The sequence below is a fragment of the Trachymyrmex septentrionalis genome, unplaced genomic scaffold (assembly GCF_001594115.1).
Source record: "Trachymyrmex septentrionalis isolate Tsep2-gDNA-1 unplaced genomic scaffold, Tsep1.0 scaffold127, whole genome shotgun sequence".
Taxonomy (NCBI): domain Eukaryota; kingdom Metazoa; phylum Arthropoda; class Insecta; order Hymenoptera; family Formicidae; genus Trachymyrmex; species Trachymyrmex septentrionalis.
The window spans coordinates 923,531-942,063 of NW_017304406.1; the positions used below are offsets into that span (position 1 = coordinate 923,531).

At 31.9% G+C, this 18,533-nt stretch overlaps 1 protein-coding gene across 1 annotated transcript in view; it reads left to right on the forward strand.

Annotated features, from left to right (window-relative positions):
• Nucleotides 1–1,690: 1,690 nt before the first annotated feature.
• Nucleotides 1,691–18,533, forward strand: part of LOC108756445 (uncharacterized protein KIAA1109) — a 22,936-nt gene continuing 6,093 nt past the window's right edge. Inside the window, exons 1-34 of the mRNA XM_018500264.1 lie at nucleotides 1,691–1,713; nucleotides 2,219–2,529; nucleotides 2,609–2,752; nucleotides 2,853–3,178; nucleotides 3,285–5,566; nucleotides 5,679–5,965; nucleotides 6,066–6,369; nucleotides 6,466–6,780; nucleotides 7,063–7,438; nucleotides 7,510–8,010; nucleotides 8,181–8,439; nucleotides 8,507–8,839; nucleotides 8,925–9,001; nucleotides 9,082–9,415; nucleotides 9,536–9,717; nucleotides 9,785–10,013; nucleotides 10,083–10,471; nucleotides 10,550–10,711; nucleotides 10,817–10,942; nucleotides 11,846–11,984; nucleotides 12,412–12,654; nucleotides 13,015–13,271; nucleotides 13,414–13,443; nucleotides 13,533–13,836; nucleotides 13,912–14,310; nucleotides 14,394–14,891; nucleotides 14,971–15,386; nucleotides 15,464–15,899; nucleotides 15,974–16,221; nucleotides 16,370–17,064; nucleotides 17,181–17,341; nucleotides 17,445–17,644; nucleotides 17,931–18,160; nucleotides 18,227–18,459. Coding sequence (XP_018355766.1) covers nucleotides 2,277–2,529; nucleotides 2,609–2,752; nucleotides 2,853–3,178; nucleotides 3,285–5,566; nucleotides 5,679–5,965; nucleotides 6,066–6,369; nucleotides 6,466–6,780; nucleotides 7,063–7,438; nucleotides 7,510–8,010; nucleotides 8,181–8,439; nucleotides 8,507–8,839; nucleotides 8,925–9,001; nucleotides 9,082–9,415; nucleotides 9,536–9,717; nucleotides 9,785–10,013; nucleotides 10,083–10,471; nucleotides 10,550–10,711; nucleotides 10,817–10,942; nucleotides 11,846–11,984; nucleotides 12,412–12,654; nucleotides 13,015–13,271; nucleotides 13,414–13,443; nucleotides 13,533–13,836; nucleotides 13,912–14,310; nucleotides 14,394–14,891; nucleotides 14,971–15,386; nucleotides 15,464–15,899; nucleotides 15,974–16,221; nucleotides 16,370–17,064; nucleotides 17,181–17,341; nucleotides 17,445–17,644; nucleotides 17,931–18,160; nucleotides 18,227–18,459 — 11,368 coding nt within the window. The 5' untranslated portion in view covers nucleotides 1,691–1,713; nucleotides 2,219–2,276. The remainder of the gene's footprint in view (nucleotides 1,714–2,218; nucleotides 2,530–2,608; nucleotides 2,753–2,852; nucleotides 3,179–3,284; nucleotides 5,567–5,678; nucleotides 5,966–6,065; nucleotides 6,370–6,465; nucleotides 6,781–7,062; nucleotides 7,439–7,509; nucleotides 8,011–8,180; nucleotides 8,440–8,506; nucleotides 8,840–8,924; nucleotides 9,002–9,081; nucleotides 9,416–9,535; nucleotides 9,718–9,784; nucleotides 10,014–10,082; nucleotides 10,472–10,549; nucleotides 10,712–10,816; nucleotides 10,943–11,845; nucleotides 11,985–12,411; nucleotides 12,655–13,014; nucleotides 13,272–13,413; nucleotides 13,444–13,532; nucleotides 13,837–13,911; nucleotides 14,311–14,393; nucleotides 14,892–14,970; nucleotides 15,387–15,463; nucleotides 15,900–15,973; nucleotides 16,222–16,369; nucleotides 17,065–17,180; nucleotides 17,342–17,444; nucleotides 17,645–17,930; nucleotides 18,161–18,226; nucleotides 18,460–18,533) is intronic.

Below are 18,533 nucleotides of genomic sequence, written 5' to 3' on the forward strand. Positions count from 1 at the left end.
TGCCAATAAATAGGCTTGAAAGTCTTGTAGTACGCTACATAAAATATTGGCCTTAAGGCTTGTTACACAATAGAGTTGCAATTCGTAAGCCGTGCTTAACCAAGAAATTGGCCAATCACAGTTAAATATAACAAAAATAATCGATTATGATTGGTTAATTTTTTACACCTTACAAATTACAACTCTATTGTGTAACATGCCTAATGCGTCGTCTACAATGAGTAGTAGCAGTAATGGATTAAGGAGTAGGCATAGAAATCAACAAATCATAGTCAAATGTGAGAAGGATAATTAACTATCATTGGTCGATTTCTACGCCTACTTCTTAATCCACTACTGTTACTGCCCATTGTAGATCATGCATAAAGTGCCATTACGGCTATGGTTCACTTGATGCTACAAATGTATGTTTTGAAGAATTTTTTGATTGGTCAATTAATAAAATTCTTTCTTTCGATTGATCAATCAAACGCTTCAAAGCATTTATAGCGCTGAGTGGACCATCCTACATGGGATGCTCTTCATTTGATGACACAAGTGTCGTTCTATCTTTGTTTCTGAATATCAAGAAGATAGATCGACGCTTGTGTCGACTTGTGTCATCAAATGGAAAGCACTCATGCCATTTATGATAGGGTCAAGCGTCGAGCATCTTGAGCTTATTATTCGCTAAAAATTCGTCTCGTGGTTAAAATTGACAAATAGCAAGCTCACGATGCTCAATCGACTCAATGCTCAATACTTGACACTGCCACGTAAAGATATCTTTAAGCTTAAGGCTAAATGTTTGTAATCTTTTTCTAAAATACAATTGGCTGCGTTCAGCAGAGAAAGCAGTTTTACAACTATTGTAAAATTTTTGAATAAGTTTTTGAATTCTTGAATGAAAATATGATTGGTCTATACATTTATATTTAATGAGAAGGGCAAGACCAATCATATTAAAGAATTTTATAACAGTTGCAAAGCTGCTTTCTCTGCTGAACGCAGTCATTTTTTGACTACCATCGTACAAACATAGAGCTTATACCACTGGAGAGGAAATGACCTATCCAAGCAATGGCCTAATTTAGTAGCAACCAACTATAGTTGAGTATTCCCCTGTTACAGTCGATCGACAGGGGAATGCTCGACTGTAGTTAGTTGGTTCCTTCATTTTAATTCGGATTAAATCCTCGGTAAAAATTGGATCAATGAGTGGAAAGTGTAAGCAAGATCTGAGAGACAGAAGATATATTTTTGTCCTGCTCAGTAACTTTTCTCTTTTCTGCACATGTGCCAAAAGAGGATAAAAGAAGATAGAAAAATTAAAATATTTCTGTCCTGTTCAGTAACTTTTCTTTTTTCTGCGCATGTGCTAAAAGAGAATAGAAGAAGATAGAAAGATATTTCAGTCCTTTAGATCTTGCTCTCACAGCTCGACGTTCGTATTCCCACTTCAGTATTATAAGCTCTATGCGTACAGATCAGTGTAAACTTACCTTAATAATGTATTGGTCAAGCAAATACGTCAAATATGGAGTGGTTATTCGTGTCATTGTTCATTAATGCTCTCTCTCCAACACTTCTCTCAAGATTATTACAATGATAATAGGATTATTATAATGACAAGCGTAGAAATATGAATGGCACATCAAAATGTCAATGTGCTTTATACCCGACTAGCTAATAAAGGTAAATCGTGGAAAGAAAATGTCGTTTTGCATTGAACAGGTAATCGCTTTTCCTGCAGAGACGAGATTATTGTGATTGAATTATTTTTGGAAAAGAAATATCAAAATTTTTGTCATACACAGTGAATGCGCAAACAATTCAGCATATCTGTAGATTTAGACATTTTGTTTTCGTGATATCAAAGTTTAATAAAATTTTTTTTGACGTGTCAGTTCAATTGAGTTAATTGCATGTTTTGAAAAATAATAGACAAATAACTGTAGAACAAGCATTATACTTAACTAAATTGTGATAAAAATCTTTTTACAACTGTATAGAAACGCATAGGTTATGTTAAGATAAATTTGATAATATAAATTCAAAGTATAAAGATAGATTTATACTAAATAGTATAATAAATTTTCATTTTTTTTTTCATAATTTGTAAATAATTAAATAATTGCATTTATTATGCGATATATTACATATATAAACATTTTATATTTATTCATGTATTTTATATTTATTAATAAATATATTAAATAGACTTTTTTTATTATTTCAGTATATAATATATTATGAACAATAGTTTTTAATTCAGTAGTTGAAAAAATAGCATTATCATGGAGGAGAACGAACTATACAATGCTACAGTCTCATCTTTCTTTGGGATTGAATCGGCATTTTGGAATTATTCCGATCATGTCATCTTGGATGATCTTAAAATGGATAGCAACTTTATATGGTTGCTATGTTCGCTAGTATCTGCCATATCCTGGATTGTTTATATTGCTTATTATAATAGTAGAGTAGCTGGTTATATATTGACAAAGTTGTTAAATCGGTTTGTTATTAGAGACGGATATGTTAAAGTTGGTAAGAACATATTAGCATATTTAACAGAGAATTAACAAACTATTTCAAAATATTCATTATACATTTACTTTATTCACAGGATCTGTCATACTAAGTGCTTTAAGCGGGAAAATAATGTTTAGGGACATAGTTTATATCACGACAGATTATAGTTTTAGAATTCAGGATGGTTGGCTCATTTTTAGGTGGTGGAGAAGCTATGTCCCTAAAGATGTATCAGAAGGCAAATATTTGTTTAATACTGGATATTATACTTATATAAATTTTCCAACCAAATTGTAAAATAACAATATATATATCTTATAAAATTTTGTATATTATAGATCTCTCGCATTCTGACACACGATTGTCAGTTATGTTAAATGGCTTTGAGTTACATGTTTACAATCGCTGTCAACTTTATGCACAATTAGAAAAATCTTTTGGTCTTACACCACAAATGTTTGCTGATGAAGAATGTCATAATATAAACAGTGACGATCTAGATGGAGAATCTATAAATAATGCAGCTAATGAAACTCGTCATTCACAAATTAATAACGCAATGGATGTATCTCGTCATGTTGATAATATTAGAAAGAAGGAAGCTCATGTGATTGCACGTACTTGGAGAGACTTGATACCAGTTATTAAACTAGATATTTGCACAGTCAGTAATATCAAATTATTCTCTGCTTTAACTTTGCTATTTATACTTGGTCACAAATACATAACTTGTAAAACATTGCCGCAATATGTTCCTTCTTCTTTTCTAGGGAAGACTAGTATTTGGTAATCGATTAGTGCCAACTACATTATCAATAACAGTGGAAGAAGCACATTTTGTATATTCTACAAAACCAGCAGCATCTAGGCACGATCATTTTATGCACTTTACCAAGTGCAAAGCTGAGAATTTTAAAGTTATTTTGGCTCCTAGCCCGAAATATACTGGAATGGTTGATGATCCACCTAGATACATGGGAGAAGGTTTTGTTATTTTAAGTTCAAATAATATGGAGGTTTATTATTACATGGATGAACCTGGCGTCGTACCGGAACATCCTGAAATGATACAATTGGTGAATGGAGATATGGTTGAAGCAATGCCTCCCATATGGGGTATCGATATCAAGTGCGGAAAGGGTACAGATTTTAGTTATGGCCCTTGGGCCGATAGACAACGAGAGAATTTATTTAAATTCTTTTTTCCCAATGATTATCAATCAATGAAAATTACAAAATTGCCTAAACCAGGAGATAAAAGACAAGTTCAATCATTCGACATTAGATTATCAACATTAAATGAAGCAACGATTGATATACTTTTTAGTAAAAATAGAGAAACAAATGCTGTTCATGTTAATGTAGGACCAGGATCATATTTAGAAATTACAATGCCATGGATAGTATTACAAGACGGTTATACTACAAAGATAACGGGTCAGCTTTTGCATTTGGAAGCTACAACTAGTCTGCAGTATCGAAGTCTTGTTGAAAGTGAGACCTTAGAATTTGGAGTAAAATGTCATTATCCTCTTAAATGGAATGATCATCAAGAATGGACGCTGAATTTAACTGGATGTAAAGCAACTGCTAATTTAGTTTATTCGCATAAAGACTTTTTTCAAGATATGATCAATGATTGGGCGAGTAAAGCAAGACCTGATATTTTACACTTTGTTCCATATACTTGGAAATTTAGTTTACTTTTAAAAGAATTTGAACTGATTACGCTTTGCAATGAATACAATTGGATCGATTGCTCGTCTCAGAACCAAGAGAATGCGCACATTGCTTTTTGCGGGGAGCTTTTTGATCTCTCATTTGATCTTCCATTTGTAGACTTTCTACCTGTTACGATACCTTTGCGTTTCTGGATTCAAGGAGAAAGCGTTGATCTTTTATTCTACTTGCCAGAAGTTAATACTAACCGTATTATTTTATTGGCATTAGATAAGAATGCAAAGATTATGACGCGTGATGGATCTCATAAGCACTTACATGAATTGAATAGAGGCAAAAAATGGAGAAACTTTTGTCAAAAGGAATCAGGCTGGGTTGATTGCTGGTCTGTACCGATCGTAGCATTGAGTATTAATTATACTTATCACCTATGCCCACCTTTAGGTCCTACTCCACAAGCTAATATAACAACTCCAGAAAAGGAAGAAATTCTCTTGTCTCCTATGCGAATTCCTAAATGTAGGAAATCGCCAGGCTTGCAATGGGCAAGAAGTGGTGCACAAAAATTTGATCCACAATCCATAGCGCCTGATAAAGTTAGTGTAGAACTTGAAATCGGACCATCCATATTGATTTTATATGGATCTTTATTAAAAAATTTTATGCACTTGAAGGAAAATTTATTTGGAGACTATCAAATGTTTACTGATATGCAACAAAGTAGAAGTAGTTCTTCAACATCAGTAAATGCAGAAAGAAATAAGGATAAAGATATACAAAATAGCAGTATCGAGGTATCTATGGAAGATGAAGAAATAAAATGTAAACCGTTTGATCCGAGAGATTATAGACCGTTAGAAGTGACTGTTGGTGTTACTATGCATGATATTCAAGCTCATTTAATAAAAAATTGTAATGAAAATGATCCACCATGCCCGGTTATACTTTTAGAACGTTTTGGATTTGAAGTGAGAAAGGGTTATAAGGAAACGCAACTTCAGTTATTGCTTTCTCCTGCCATTGCTTTAGTCACAGATAACGTATCAAGATCAAATAAAGAACATCATCTAAATCAGGGGCATTTAATGTTGAGTGCATTGCAAATTAGAGGTCACGCTATGTTCAGCAATGAAGGAAGAAGTTTAGATCAAGAAACATTGGAGTATGCTTGGTTGATCGAAGTGCAATTAGGCAAATTAAGCGGAAAGATTACTTCTCCCCAATTACATCATTTTGTTACATCATTAGAGACTTTTTTGTTAATGGCAAAAAATACAGAAAACAGTTTACGCCCACCCAATTTACCTTTTCATTGCCACCATGGCCTCGCGCCACTGCAATGTCCAGAGAGCGATGTTGATAAACATTATAGGTATTATCTTCTGTCTTTTACAATAAAAAATAATAGAATAAGAGTGATTGATGAACTCTGTTACTATTATTATTATTATTATTATTATTAAATCATTAAATTAATATTTTAGGTGTCCAAGTTCCGAAGATATAAAATATAGAATGACGAGACTGTCCATAGATGCTGTTGATTTATACCTACAAGAAGTAGGTACTGCCATACAATTTTGGATATCTCCAATTCGTATTGCTAGTTGTAATCTTCATGGGCATCAAGTAAAATCGGGTGTTACCGCTGTATTACCTACAATATCTATTCGCCAGTTTGTATCCGCAGCAGATTATTTTGCGAATACAAGTAATACTAATACAACTGGTAGTGGTAGATCTCATAATAACGCAAGCAGTCGAATGTCAGGTATTTTTTTTTTACTGTTTTTACTATTAAATTCTTTAAATGTACATATTTAAATTTGTAATAAAAAAAATTTTTAATATATTTTTTACATATGTGATAGGTGATGGGTCAGATATATGGCTTGAAGTAGGATCAATATCTTTGGGTCCAGTTGTTTTAGAAGCTGCGATTTCTCTTCCAACTCCAGAACATAATTTGCATTTAGTACAAAATAAATATTTAAAAATGCACGATGATGTAACAAAACGTTTGTGGTTTTTATGGCCACAGGAAAGTGGAATAAAGGCAACGAAATGTGGTTGTATCGGAGGTTGTGTATTTTTTGGCAATAATCGGAATGGACCAAGATTTTTTAAACCAAGCTATCATGATCTTCAAGATGGTATTAACATAGCTTCGTATAGGTAGATATTTACCTTCACATATTGAAAACATGTTTGATTTAAGAGTTTTATCGTGATCATATCTTCTTGTTATGATATACATTATTTTTTTCATAGAATTCATGAACCTGGTAAAGAAAAAGGATTTGGACAATCTATTTTGCATGATGGGCAATTGGTATTCCACACACCTCCATATAGCTTGCAAGATATATCTTTGCAAGATGTATGCTATCCTATGACAGGATTGAAAGTAACACTTAGTCAGGATGGTTCACAAACTCTGAAGAAAAGTATTGAACGTCCAAGGTCTGTGACCGATCATAATAAAGAAGAAAATAGTACAAAGTTAAACGTTGCGTCTGCAAGTCCATTGATATCTAGTGGAGATAGAAAATCATTGGACAGAAGATTTTCTTATACATCGATACGGTAATCTTTGGCAGCGGTTTTTTTTAATTATTTAAATATTTTCTGATAAATAATTATTTTTTATTGATATTGCACGATTTAATCTAGAAATTACATTTCATATTTCGTAATCTATATCCGTATTGCTAAAGAAATTAAAATAGTATTAGTATTTATTAGTTGTTGCGTAAATAATTGAAATAAAAAATAGTGTACTTAAAAATTGTTTAAAGATTTATAAAATCCTTAGATACATATATATATATACCTATCTAAGTTTAATACAATGTTTTTTTGTTACAGTGGGCCGAATACGAAAGATGTACCATATTCTCGTTTGATTGACGCTAGTCCTGTAGCACAGTTACCCCAAAAATTAGATTCTGATTCTAAACTAAATGCAGAACGTAGTAAATCCATTTTAAGTGTACCAGAAATTGAAACTGCGCCCAAAAGTAGTGTATCTGATTCTAAATTAGCCGTAGATTATTTTACTGCAACAGAGAATGTAGAAACACTTGAATCAAACAGCCCGCAGTCTTTACCTACAGTCCCAACCGAATTTAATCTCTCTACGTCTATACGATCGACTACAAAAGATAGCGAAGGAATAAATGTATCGGATTCTCATCATTCGTTATATGCGAGGACAAATTCAGAAGAACGATTAAAGCAAGAGGTATAAATAATATATCTTATTAAGCGAAAAATTTTAGCTACTATATTTATTACATAATTATACATTTTTAGGTACAACGTACAGTATCCATGTCGTCTGAAAATCACTCGGAAGCATTTTATTCGGCTGATGAAGATATGAGTCATGGATTAAGTGGAAGTCGAACGTCCAGTTTACGTCAATCCATCGTCGGTTCTGGTTGTGTTTTAAACCGCAATGATAGTATAAAGAAAAAATTTTCGTCGGACTTGTCTATTGTTGAGAGCTCGGCTAATGTAAATATCTCGGTGGCGGATAAAGCGCACACGTTAGAGAGAGCAAAAACACAAATATTAAATACAAAGAAAAGTCCTAGGATCAATAGGAATACTAGTTTTCAAAATGAAGTTGATCAAACTGAAAACTGTGGTTTGCAAGATTCGTCAGATAGCCATTCAGTATCATCTACCAGTTTTATCTCTGCTGTATCCTCACAAGAAGATGTTACGCTTGTAAATTTACATATGCAAGTGAATAAACCAATCGTAGATTCGCCGTTATTGATGTCGAGTTATGTCAGCCATTTAACACAGGTAGTTTTAATATATGTTAATGTAAATTCAATTAATATTAATATTTAATTAGTATTAATATATCTCCTAATATGTGCATATGTGTTAGCTAATTATTATCTAATTTAATATACAGTATTATATTACTATAATACAGTATGTATATTATTACACATAATAAAAAATGTTAGGTTCGCTGTTCAAATTGGAATCAATCGTCATTACCTTCGGGAGGTGATGCATTTACTACTCCTATATTTCAACGTGCAGAGGATGGTAGATTAGTTTACGTTGGTGGACGATATATACCAAAACTTGAAACTGTCACGGAAGGTTTTACATCGTTAAAAATGGTAACACGTTCCGATGGTTCGCCCGTTGCAAGTTCATCCAATAAAACACCTACACATCCTTACTTGTGGGACGATACGTCTCTAAATCAAACAGAAGGTACAGTATTATTAGTATATTTGATTACAGTTTTAAAGATATCTAAGATCTTATATACATACAATAGGCGAAGATAATGCAATGCATAACGAGGAAGAACTATTAGCAATATTGCATGAAACCGGATTACGCACAACAGTTATTGTCAAATTCAAAGGAGATGTTGATATTATGCTAAGTCCTATGGTTCTGGAATCACTTCAACGATTTATCGATAGTATTATACCAACTTTGGCCAGTTTACATCCATTGACAATCCTAAATCATCTTCACAACGAATGTATAAGCAAAGTAGAGGATGCAAATATTTTAAAACAGGATCAAAGTTTATCATATTGGAGTCAAGTCCAAACTAGTTCAAAACGATCTACAGCAGAAAGGAATCTTAAAAATGGTCAAGGTGATGATAAATGTTAGTTTGTATAATATATTTTTCTGTATGAATTAAATTAGTTTGTATTTATAATTTACTTTATTTTTAACAGGTAAAATTGCACTACAGACAAATGTCTATGAAGAAAGTATTACGACACAAATACAAGGCAGTATTATTTTACCAAAGGTAATAATAATTTTGCATAATAAAAAAAATTTTCTCATTTATATTTAAATTATATTAAAAATCTTTTTTTTTTTTTTTAGTTGAATCTAACATTGTTGCAAGCATCTGTTGTTGAAGAAATTATCTCGTTCTCTGCGTTAGAAAATATTCGGGACTTGACATGTGTATCGTTATTTGCGATTTGTCTCGATGATGTTACTGCGAGATTCTATCTAGGAAAACAAGCTCGAGAAATTGTTCAAACTTTTCACAAACCAGCTGCATTACCGAATCAGAAGAAGGTAAACAAAATCAGTAAAGCATTTTTATCTGGACATCAAACTACTGCAGTAGTAGCTGACGTGGGAGGAGAAACAGTATACATAGAAACGTCGGAGAAGCAGCAAGAAGAAATTATAGTCACTTTAAATATCGGTATATAAGTATAAAAACAAATAAATGTGTACACACACACATACACACGCACGCGCGCGCACACACACACATACACACACACGTTCTATATATGTAATGTAAAATTTTGATTTTTGATAGGCAAAGCACATTCTCAATTAAGAAGACTGAGGAACGAATCTTCGATATTAAAGGATGCAGTGATAACCGCTATACCTGCACATTATTCGAAAGTATTATTTACTTGCACAAGAATGACGTCCCCATTAAAGTGTATTGATTATTATTTACATTACATGATGGATGAAAAAGAAAAGGCAAATGTATGTAATTTCTTTTTTGATATTATTTTAATAATAATACATACATGATAATTTTTATACATTTTAGAAACAGACCGGTCCACCGCAAGCAACTGAAGAATTTACAATGGGATGTGGAGAAGATAGATTAGGGTTTATTATGTTTGAATGTGGTTTTGAGGGAATTAAATTGAAAATAGTAAAGAGATCTCAATTTGAAAAAGGAGAAAACGGTGATAATGATAAAAAAAATGAGGCTGAAGTATTTTGCACAGACAGTGTTAAAAGCCAAGACGAATTAGATAATAATACCGCTGGTAAAAAAAAACTATGATTCAAGTGATATTGCATCAATATTCTGTTTACTTAGTTTATCTTGCTTTTAGCATCCACAGCAACTGCTGCAGAAGCAGAAGTAAAGCCGACAAATGCATCTGCTGGTACTCAAATGAATATGAGCGCGACATGTACCAGTCTTACGTCTAAAGTAGCAAATGGCAATACTGTATCATGTGTTATTGAATTAAAAACAGTATGGTTTAATTTTGCTGCACCTCCACGTACTCCAATAACGAGAAAAATTGATTATACAAGATTAGATTGGAATTTACTCAGTACGGCATCACCAGCGATAAATGCGTGGATGAATCCTAGTAATAAATTCGCAATTCGTATTGTTTACATGGTCAGAACAATGTACCGAAGATCTACCGCAATTGTTGCCTGCCTTATGGCTGAAGCGTTAGACGTACAAGGAATACATATGCCTTTGAAAGTATGTGATTTCTTTTGATGCAATTACAATAAAAAAATGTTTTCTGTTGTGTTTATTAATACGAATTTTTTTTTACAGAGTCGTTACGGAAGATTAACACCTTTAGCGAAAACATTACAGGAAGATCCTTCTTGTCAATTATGTAGTATATTGCAAAATTATGTTTTTTTATCTGAAATCATAAATATTGAGGCTAACTTAAAAGAATCTGATCTACCACTCCTTTCTACACTCCGACAAGTAATAATTGTTAAATTGAGATGTTACATGCTTTTATCAAATATTACTTCTATAGAATTTGTATTTTTGTTAATATTATAAATTTAATATTTCTTTATATTGTAGGGTGTCATTGTATTAAGCAGACAATGGAAGAATGTACTTTATACGCCATTATTATTGGAACACAATTACAAAACTAAACATGTTAAACCATTAAACGTTACATTTGCCGTGTCCGATCCTGATGAGGTAAGATATCTTTGTATGTAGATTAATAAATGTAAGTAGTTACATAATTTGAACCTCAATATTGACGTAAAGCAGAATTTTATATTTTGACAAAAAATATGTACAAAAATATATAAATGTGAGTATTAAAAATTAAAATTTAATAATCTATAATAATGTTTACACAGAAGTTTTATATATGTATTTGTATTTTGACATAATATCTGAGATACCCAAAAGTTATCAATAGAAAGAGCATAATTTGCTAGGAACTTCTTCTTTCAGCAAGTAAATAAGACAGAAGTGGAGGAAGAAATCAATGTGAAAAGGAGTAAGAATCCTTCAATAAAGAATATTTTTACAAAATTTGTGCCTTATGCAAATTATGATAGTTTTATATATTTCTTAAAAATAAAATTTTTACTAAACGCTTTAAAATTTTTCTTGCAAAATTGTTATTAAATAATAGCTAAGAAATGTGTTATATAAATATGCTTTTAACAAACTGTAATATATGTTCAAGCAATTTTGTTTTGTCTCTCGATATATATATATGTATACATATACATTTATACATTTACATCACAGGTGCAGGTGTAGCAATGCTTGCAATACATGTGATCATTTAATAAATAGTTATATATGGAATAGTTGAAAACCGTTCTTATAATTATTTCTATATATTGCAAATTCTTTAACCATATTATATTGTGCTATTTTATAAAATCAGCTTTGAAACGCTTTCAAGATCATTTAGAATGTTATAATACTACAAAAAAGTAAAAAAGAAAGTTTGATACATTAACTATATATGTTAATATCAACCAAATATCAATTTTATACAAAATTATTTGTCTTAATCGAGAAAAACCAAGCTTGTTAGATATTAAAAAAGTTATTTTGAGTCTTGATTTACTGATGTAGGAGAATCTGTTGACTGATGGGGAGGGTAGTGCAGGAGATGTTGATGATCAGGAAGTAACAGATGAATGTGCTATGCTCATCCATACGGACCATATGCATAAACATACACATATCAAAGGCGGACAAGATAAAACATCAGGTATTACACAGTAAATATAGCATTATAAATTTTTGCTGAGCATTTGAGAAAAAATAATTTTTATGATAATTAAGTTATTGAAGTAATGTGTTTAAGAATTGGAATGATTTTAATTATTTGTACATACTTGTACTATTTATTATGACATGCTTTGTAAACTGTAATAAAAAAACAGTATATATATATATTTTTTAAATGAGATATTAATCGCAGAATATGTATTCGTCATTATGATTTCATCAGAAATCGTTTTGTTTTCAATGCTTTTACTAATCCCATGTATATAAATGCTTATATATGTTTATCTAAGCGCCTTTTCTCTTATTGTTCTAAAGACTGTATTTTTTAGTAATTGATTAGTTTGTTAATCCCGTAATTAACAAATAATATAATCTTATATGCTTTGGCTTCATGTGAAAATGACTAGGTATGTGTGGTGATGGTTTGACGGTTCCTGTAAGCTCTCCTCGCGGGAAAGATACAACTCCTATAGCAACACCGGTTCCAGGCCCGGATTCATTTTCCTCTCCTTCTCCACCCGTAGCTCTTCCAAAGAGAGGAAAAACATTACAACCAACGCAAGTACCTGCTAGTACACGTGCAAGTATCGTTTTCCCCTTACTCACTAGTGGTGGGTTATTCAGTCAAACACGAGAACCAAATAACATAAGTAAGTGGACAGTGAATGAATTATTTAATTTTCTTAGTAGTTAGTAATTAGCATTTTTTTTCATTTTTGAGCCAAGCAGTTGGAATAATAATAACAATTAAACTGTCCTGCATGATCTCATCTTTTGCATATAATTATCATGGTTTAATTTTGTACGTATTTTTAATGTACTCCTTTTTCTTTTATTAATCTAGAATATCTCTAAAGTATTTATTATTTCTTTGAACGCGTCTTAAGAACATTTATTAATACTGCATTTTTATTCTACTTATAGTTAATCCTAATTATTGCTATTATTAATAATTATTTCTATATGCGTTGAGTTGTACTTATTGAATTTATGAATTATTTTTATGCCAGGTTACGGAACATTGAAAGAAGAAAAAACTCCACAAATTCATATTTCACATTCACATCAACTTGGTTCTAATCCTAGTATTTATTCTGGAGGTTTGGGTCATGGTAGTCAACATAGCACTGGAAGTTTAGACCAAGTTACATCTCCTACAAGTCATTCTACTAAACCTATAAATACAGGGGAAGATCTGTATAGCTGGATGGCAAAACAGCAAGAATTTATAAAGGATAATGATAAAGGAAATTTAAAAGGAAATTGGGTAAGTCTAGTCATATCACTGTCATTATATCATAAGATATATATAGTCTTTCAATATTAAAATGTCAGAAATTTGTAGGAATGTAAAAATTTATTATATGCTAAAAACTTGCTTACCTCTATTTTTATTCTTATTTACGTAGGTCTTTCGTACAGAGCAAAAATCTACAAAGGTACATTAAAAAAAGGCGCAATTTTTATTACTCTGTAACACAGATATGTTGTTTCAATGTAAGATCAAGTAAAAATGTTCTCTTTTTAGGATTCAAAAATTAACACTATGACTACTGACGACACTGAAGATTCCGATATACAAAGTGGTGCTTTCCTGTATCCAATGAAAGACTCTCTAAGATTATTGGATGCACATCTGATTTTTGAACCACTTTTGTCGTCTTTATCAGTTATGCCACAACAGATGTTATCAGTTATCGGATCAGGAAATGTAAATAATATGTCCTCCTTAGATTCATTAGGCTCAAATTTATCTCTTGTAGGCAATATGGATACTATGCGTATTGATATAGTCGTGAGTGAATTTGGAAAAGTAACAGATAAGAAAAAAAGTAAGCTTGGAAATTATTAAAATTTTGCGTACGATGTATCATTTATAAATAATATAATTTTATTTTATCTTATAGGTAACAAATGTCAGGCAAGAAAAGGAACCAACTCGAAATTTCATCTTGATATACCACCAGAGACACCAGCATTTTTGTGCGAAAGGATTGGCGTAGACATTGATATTAAAAAGATGGCCGACATGACAGTAGATGATATGATACAAAAACAAAATGTCCTATATATATCAAGAGGTCAATTGAAGAAACATACTAGCACAGTGGTTAACATTAGTTTAAATATTCGTTACATAAGTCAGCAAGTAAACATGCCTCTTCTTAGATTATTACATCAAATAAGTAACATGTATCAGAACGTTAAAGAGACACAGATGGAGTTAAAGGAGCAACAGCCTGAAGGAAAACGTAATACTAACATAATTGTTAATGATAATGTTGCGAAAAACGGCTCATCATCAAGTAAATATACAATATTTTAATTATAAATAATCCGTATAATTTATATTTTGCAACTAAATATTACATAGAATGCTATTTTTTAGCATCTGATTTACAAGAACAGTTCCTTACTGGCAGCAAAAAGATCGAAGCACCTTTGCTTCGCAGCAGTTTCGAACCGAATCAATCGAAAGCATTACCAGGTGCAACTGTGCGCTCTCGGCCGCAAAGTTTTGCACAAAAATTACGAAGCACTGGCAAAAGTGTAAAGGGCTATATTAATTTAAGTGAAGGTGTTATTACGCCCAGTTTTGGAGCAAGCCCTAGTGGATCTGGTTTGGATAAATTTACGGATACATGTAAAGATAGCGCACATCTAACGCCAAGATGCTGGAAAACTATATACTACCTTTTGGATTTGTACGCAACTCGTCCGGAAACTAAAACTATTACCCATCGATTTTCGATATCTGCAGATGCAGCGGAACATTATAAAAGTGGAAAAAAGTATGAAATCTTAAATGAAACCAAGGATGTTGATATTGAAAAAGGATTGAATGCTGAAAATAGTTCAACGCCGATTCCTCCATCGAGAGAGTTAAGTAAGTATAGAATATATTTCAGTATTTATTTTCAATTTTTATTTTGACAGCTTTAATTTAAATCGAATGCTATTTATAGACATTGTAACAGGCGAAAGAACAAGGCTAATTATTTTTGGCGTCGCACGAATTCATAGAACCAGATTATTAGCTACTTTAAGTGGCTTAAAACTTGAAGCAGAAATTACTAGTTTACATTCTAGTCTAACTTGCCGGAAGAAATCACGGCCTGCAAGTTTAGAATGCAGTATGACTGGACAAATCGGAAGAACCATGATTGTTTTATTGGAAGGCGTTGCCCCTAATCAACAAACAGTTGTAAAAGTTACCGTTGGAAAATCACAAGCTCTATATTCCAGCATTACGAGGCGTCAAAAGGACAAGAATAGTGGTTTATTGACTGTCGGTGCAGTAAATATTGATATACCGCAGCATCCTGTAGCATTGCACGGAATGATGACTAGAGGCAGTAAACAATTGTCGTCAACGTTACAGGTAAATATTAATTTTGCAAAAATACCTTCCAATTCTTAAGAGAAATATGTGTAAAGAGAAAATCTATTTTGTTTTAGGAATTAAGAGTTAGAACATCATCGAGAATGTCGCGAGGACAACAACAAGATGATGTAGATGCTGTTTCGGGCAGTCCACATCATTACGCGCCAGCTCCTTCAATAGGTGTAGAAAAACCACAGGCCGTATCTGGTCTTTTAGAACCTATTGTTATGCAATTCCACATAATACTTCAAAGCCTAAGTATAACTGCGGCATTGTTACCATCTCTTCAAGCTCAATACAAGATGGATCAAGTGAATAGTTCTGGTATAACAGGTAGCAAGGCTAAGTTTACTATAGACTTGCCTCATCATAATCTGAGTTTTACAACAAAATTGCAAGTGACAGAAGCGAACTTACCGTCTGAAGCAAGTATCGAATTACCTAAAGTACATGTTTTAGCCGAATACGTTCAGGACGGAAGCAGTAACTTGAATGATACTAAATTAGCAGGTAAATAATATATAAATCGTGTATTTTCATGTTTTAACAATTGTGTTTTAAATAAAATTGTGATTGTTTTGCAGATGGTGTTGTATTAAGACAAGGTAGTTACCTAAGTGCAACTGCAGATATCGGAGTGTTTGAGCATTCTTTAACGACGGATCTTTTAAATCATTTGGTATTTGTACAAAAGGTATTTATGAAAGAGGTAAACGAAGTAGTGCAGAAAGTTTACGGAGGCGAAAAACCAGTACCTTTGTGGCTCGAAGACGATGAATCAACTAGCTCTACTCTGAAACGAATTTTATTTTCACTGATTATACGTATTAAGGTATATTATTTACAAAATTTTTCTTATATTTGCTCTGCTTTGTTGGAAATTTATAAATTAGTATCTATGAATTTATCGTTATTAATTTGTAGTAATTTTTTGATGAAAACATTTTCGTTCTCACAAAAGGAACTTTATTTTTTTTTAGAGGATTCAATTGACTGCAACAACGCCAACGAATTCGGCAGTGCGGTTAGAAACCGGTGCAGTAGAATTTCAATTATCTAACAGAGTGCAAAATGTTTCTGGTACTCAACCTAATCCCTATATGAAATTATTTGGCAAAGCACAAGTTGATATTAATTTAAGTCTGGGACAATTATTAAAAAATGTATTATTTGAAGAAGCAGAGCCCGAATTTCAACAGTTTGCTTTCTTTAATACTAGAATAGGACTACGAAATGCATTTCAAGAGGAAATGGCTCAGGAAGAAGATAAGGAAGTAGTTTTAATTACTCTTAAACGTCCATTGATTTATATACAACCTATCGCTATCGATAAAGCTATACTCGTTTGGTTAAATTATAAAAACGCATATGAATACTGGAATGAAAAACGATCTAATTTGAATAAAGAAGTCTTAACTGCTACTCAACAAGTATTTGAAAAAGTTCCATTCGGGCAATTGACGAGTCAGCTCAGTGCACCTCATCTTGGGACATTATTTTTGCAATTAACAGTCGATGATATGGGCATATGTGTGCCGCTTAATCCCTTACCACCAAATAATTTGAGATTAAACAGAGGTCTTTATGATGGAGAATCGCGAGGTGCTGTTGTTGTAACACTTGAAAATACAAGCATATCCGCATGTAGTAGCGGTAGTTTAGTTAGTAAAGGAAGGTACGTATATTATATGTGTATGTGTGCGTGTGTGTGTGTGTGTCCATAATTTTTGTATTTATAAATTCTTAATATTTTTACATATTTTACATTTTAAATTATATTTTTCTTATTAGGTTCGTAGGATTATGCTTGAGATTTGCAGAAGACTTTGAAACTTCTTTGGACGATTGGAAACCAGATATGACCGATAGTAATATAATGAATTTATGTGTCGTATCAGAAGGTACTTATGAAGTGTGTAGTAGAACTATCGCTCAAAAACAAGATAAATCTGGTATGATATGATTTGCATATTTAATAAAAATAATATATATTTTTAAAATATAGTCATATTTTTCTTTTGTATATATTTTTTGAAAATAATTAATTTTTTTTAGATAATGCTAAATGGATCTTAAACGTTCAATGGCAAATGGAGGGAGTTGATATTCATCTTGATGTCAATGTAGGACAACAGCTATCAGCTCTTGGACATACATTAACAATGCTAACTGGGTCTGAAGAGGAAGATGACATTCACGTTCCTCCAGATTATGACAGCGACGACGGAGATCAACCAGAAAATAGCACTAGCCAGGTTAAGAAAAAAGTAAAGTTTAATTATTTTTATTTTTTGCCATTTATACACGCGACGTTGTGTTTAAGTAAGTAATGTAAGTAATGATATATATATATATATATATATATATATATATATGAAACTTGTATATAAAAAATTTTATTTAGATCTTAATAGAAAGAGTAAAGCGAATATATAATTAATACATTACTCAAGATGGTTTGCAAGATCGTTTGTTAAATTTTATTATTTCAATGTTAAATTAGAATGATATTTTTTATCAAATTTGTATGTACTCTTATAGGAAAGCATATTAATGAAAAAATCAAAAAATTGGACGGATAGTCTCCCAGCATTTATCTTCGATCCTACACTTGATGCAAAGAAGAGGTCACAATTAATAGAAAAAGAGATGAATGAACAAGCGAAAATTATAAACGATTTGCGTTCATTAGGCGCTTCGCATGGAACAATCGAGCAGGAAATGAAACGACTACATGAATTAGAAGCGATGGTATTCAAAGATTTTAGAAGGTACGTGATGAAGTGACTTCTTTTTTTTAATTTGCACATTTGCATTTATGAAAATATATTCTCTAGGGACATGATTCAAAAGCTAAGAAGACAATCAGTGAAAGCTTCTGGTATTAAGGGTAAATTAGGTCTTGGTAACAAACCAAATACATATCGTTCAAGATCATTTATTATACCCTCACCTACACCAGAACATCATTTAGAAAGTCCAGAAGACATGAATACGGAAATTAATTCAGCAAATTCAGCTAGTTACGAAAGCAGTCCTAGGAGCGGTCCCAGTCGGTATGCATTTATGTGTTCAATTTTAAATAATTATTTAATATTTTTATAATTTAATTTTTTAGAATAATTTCAATTAGAAGTTTATATA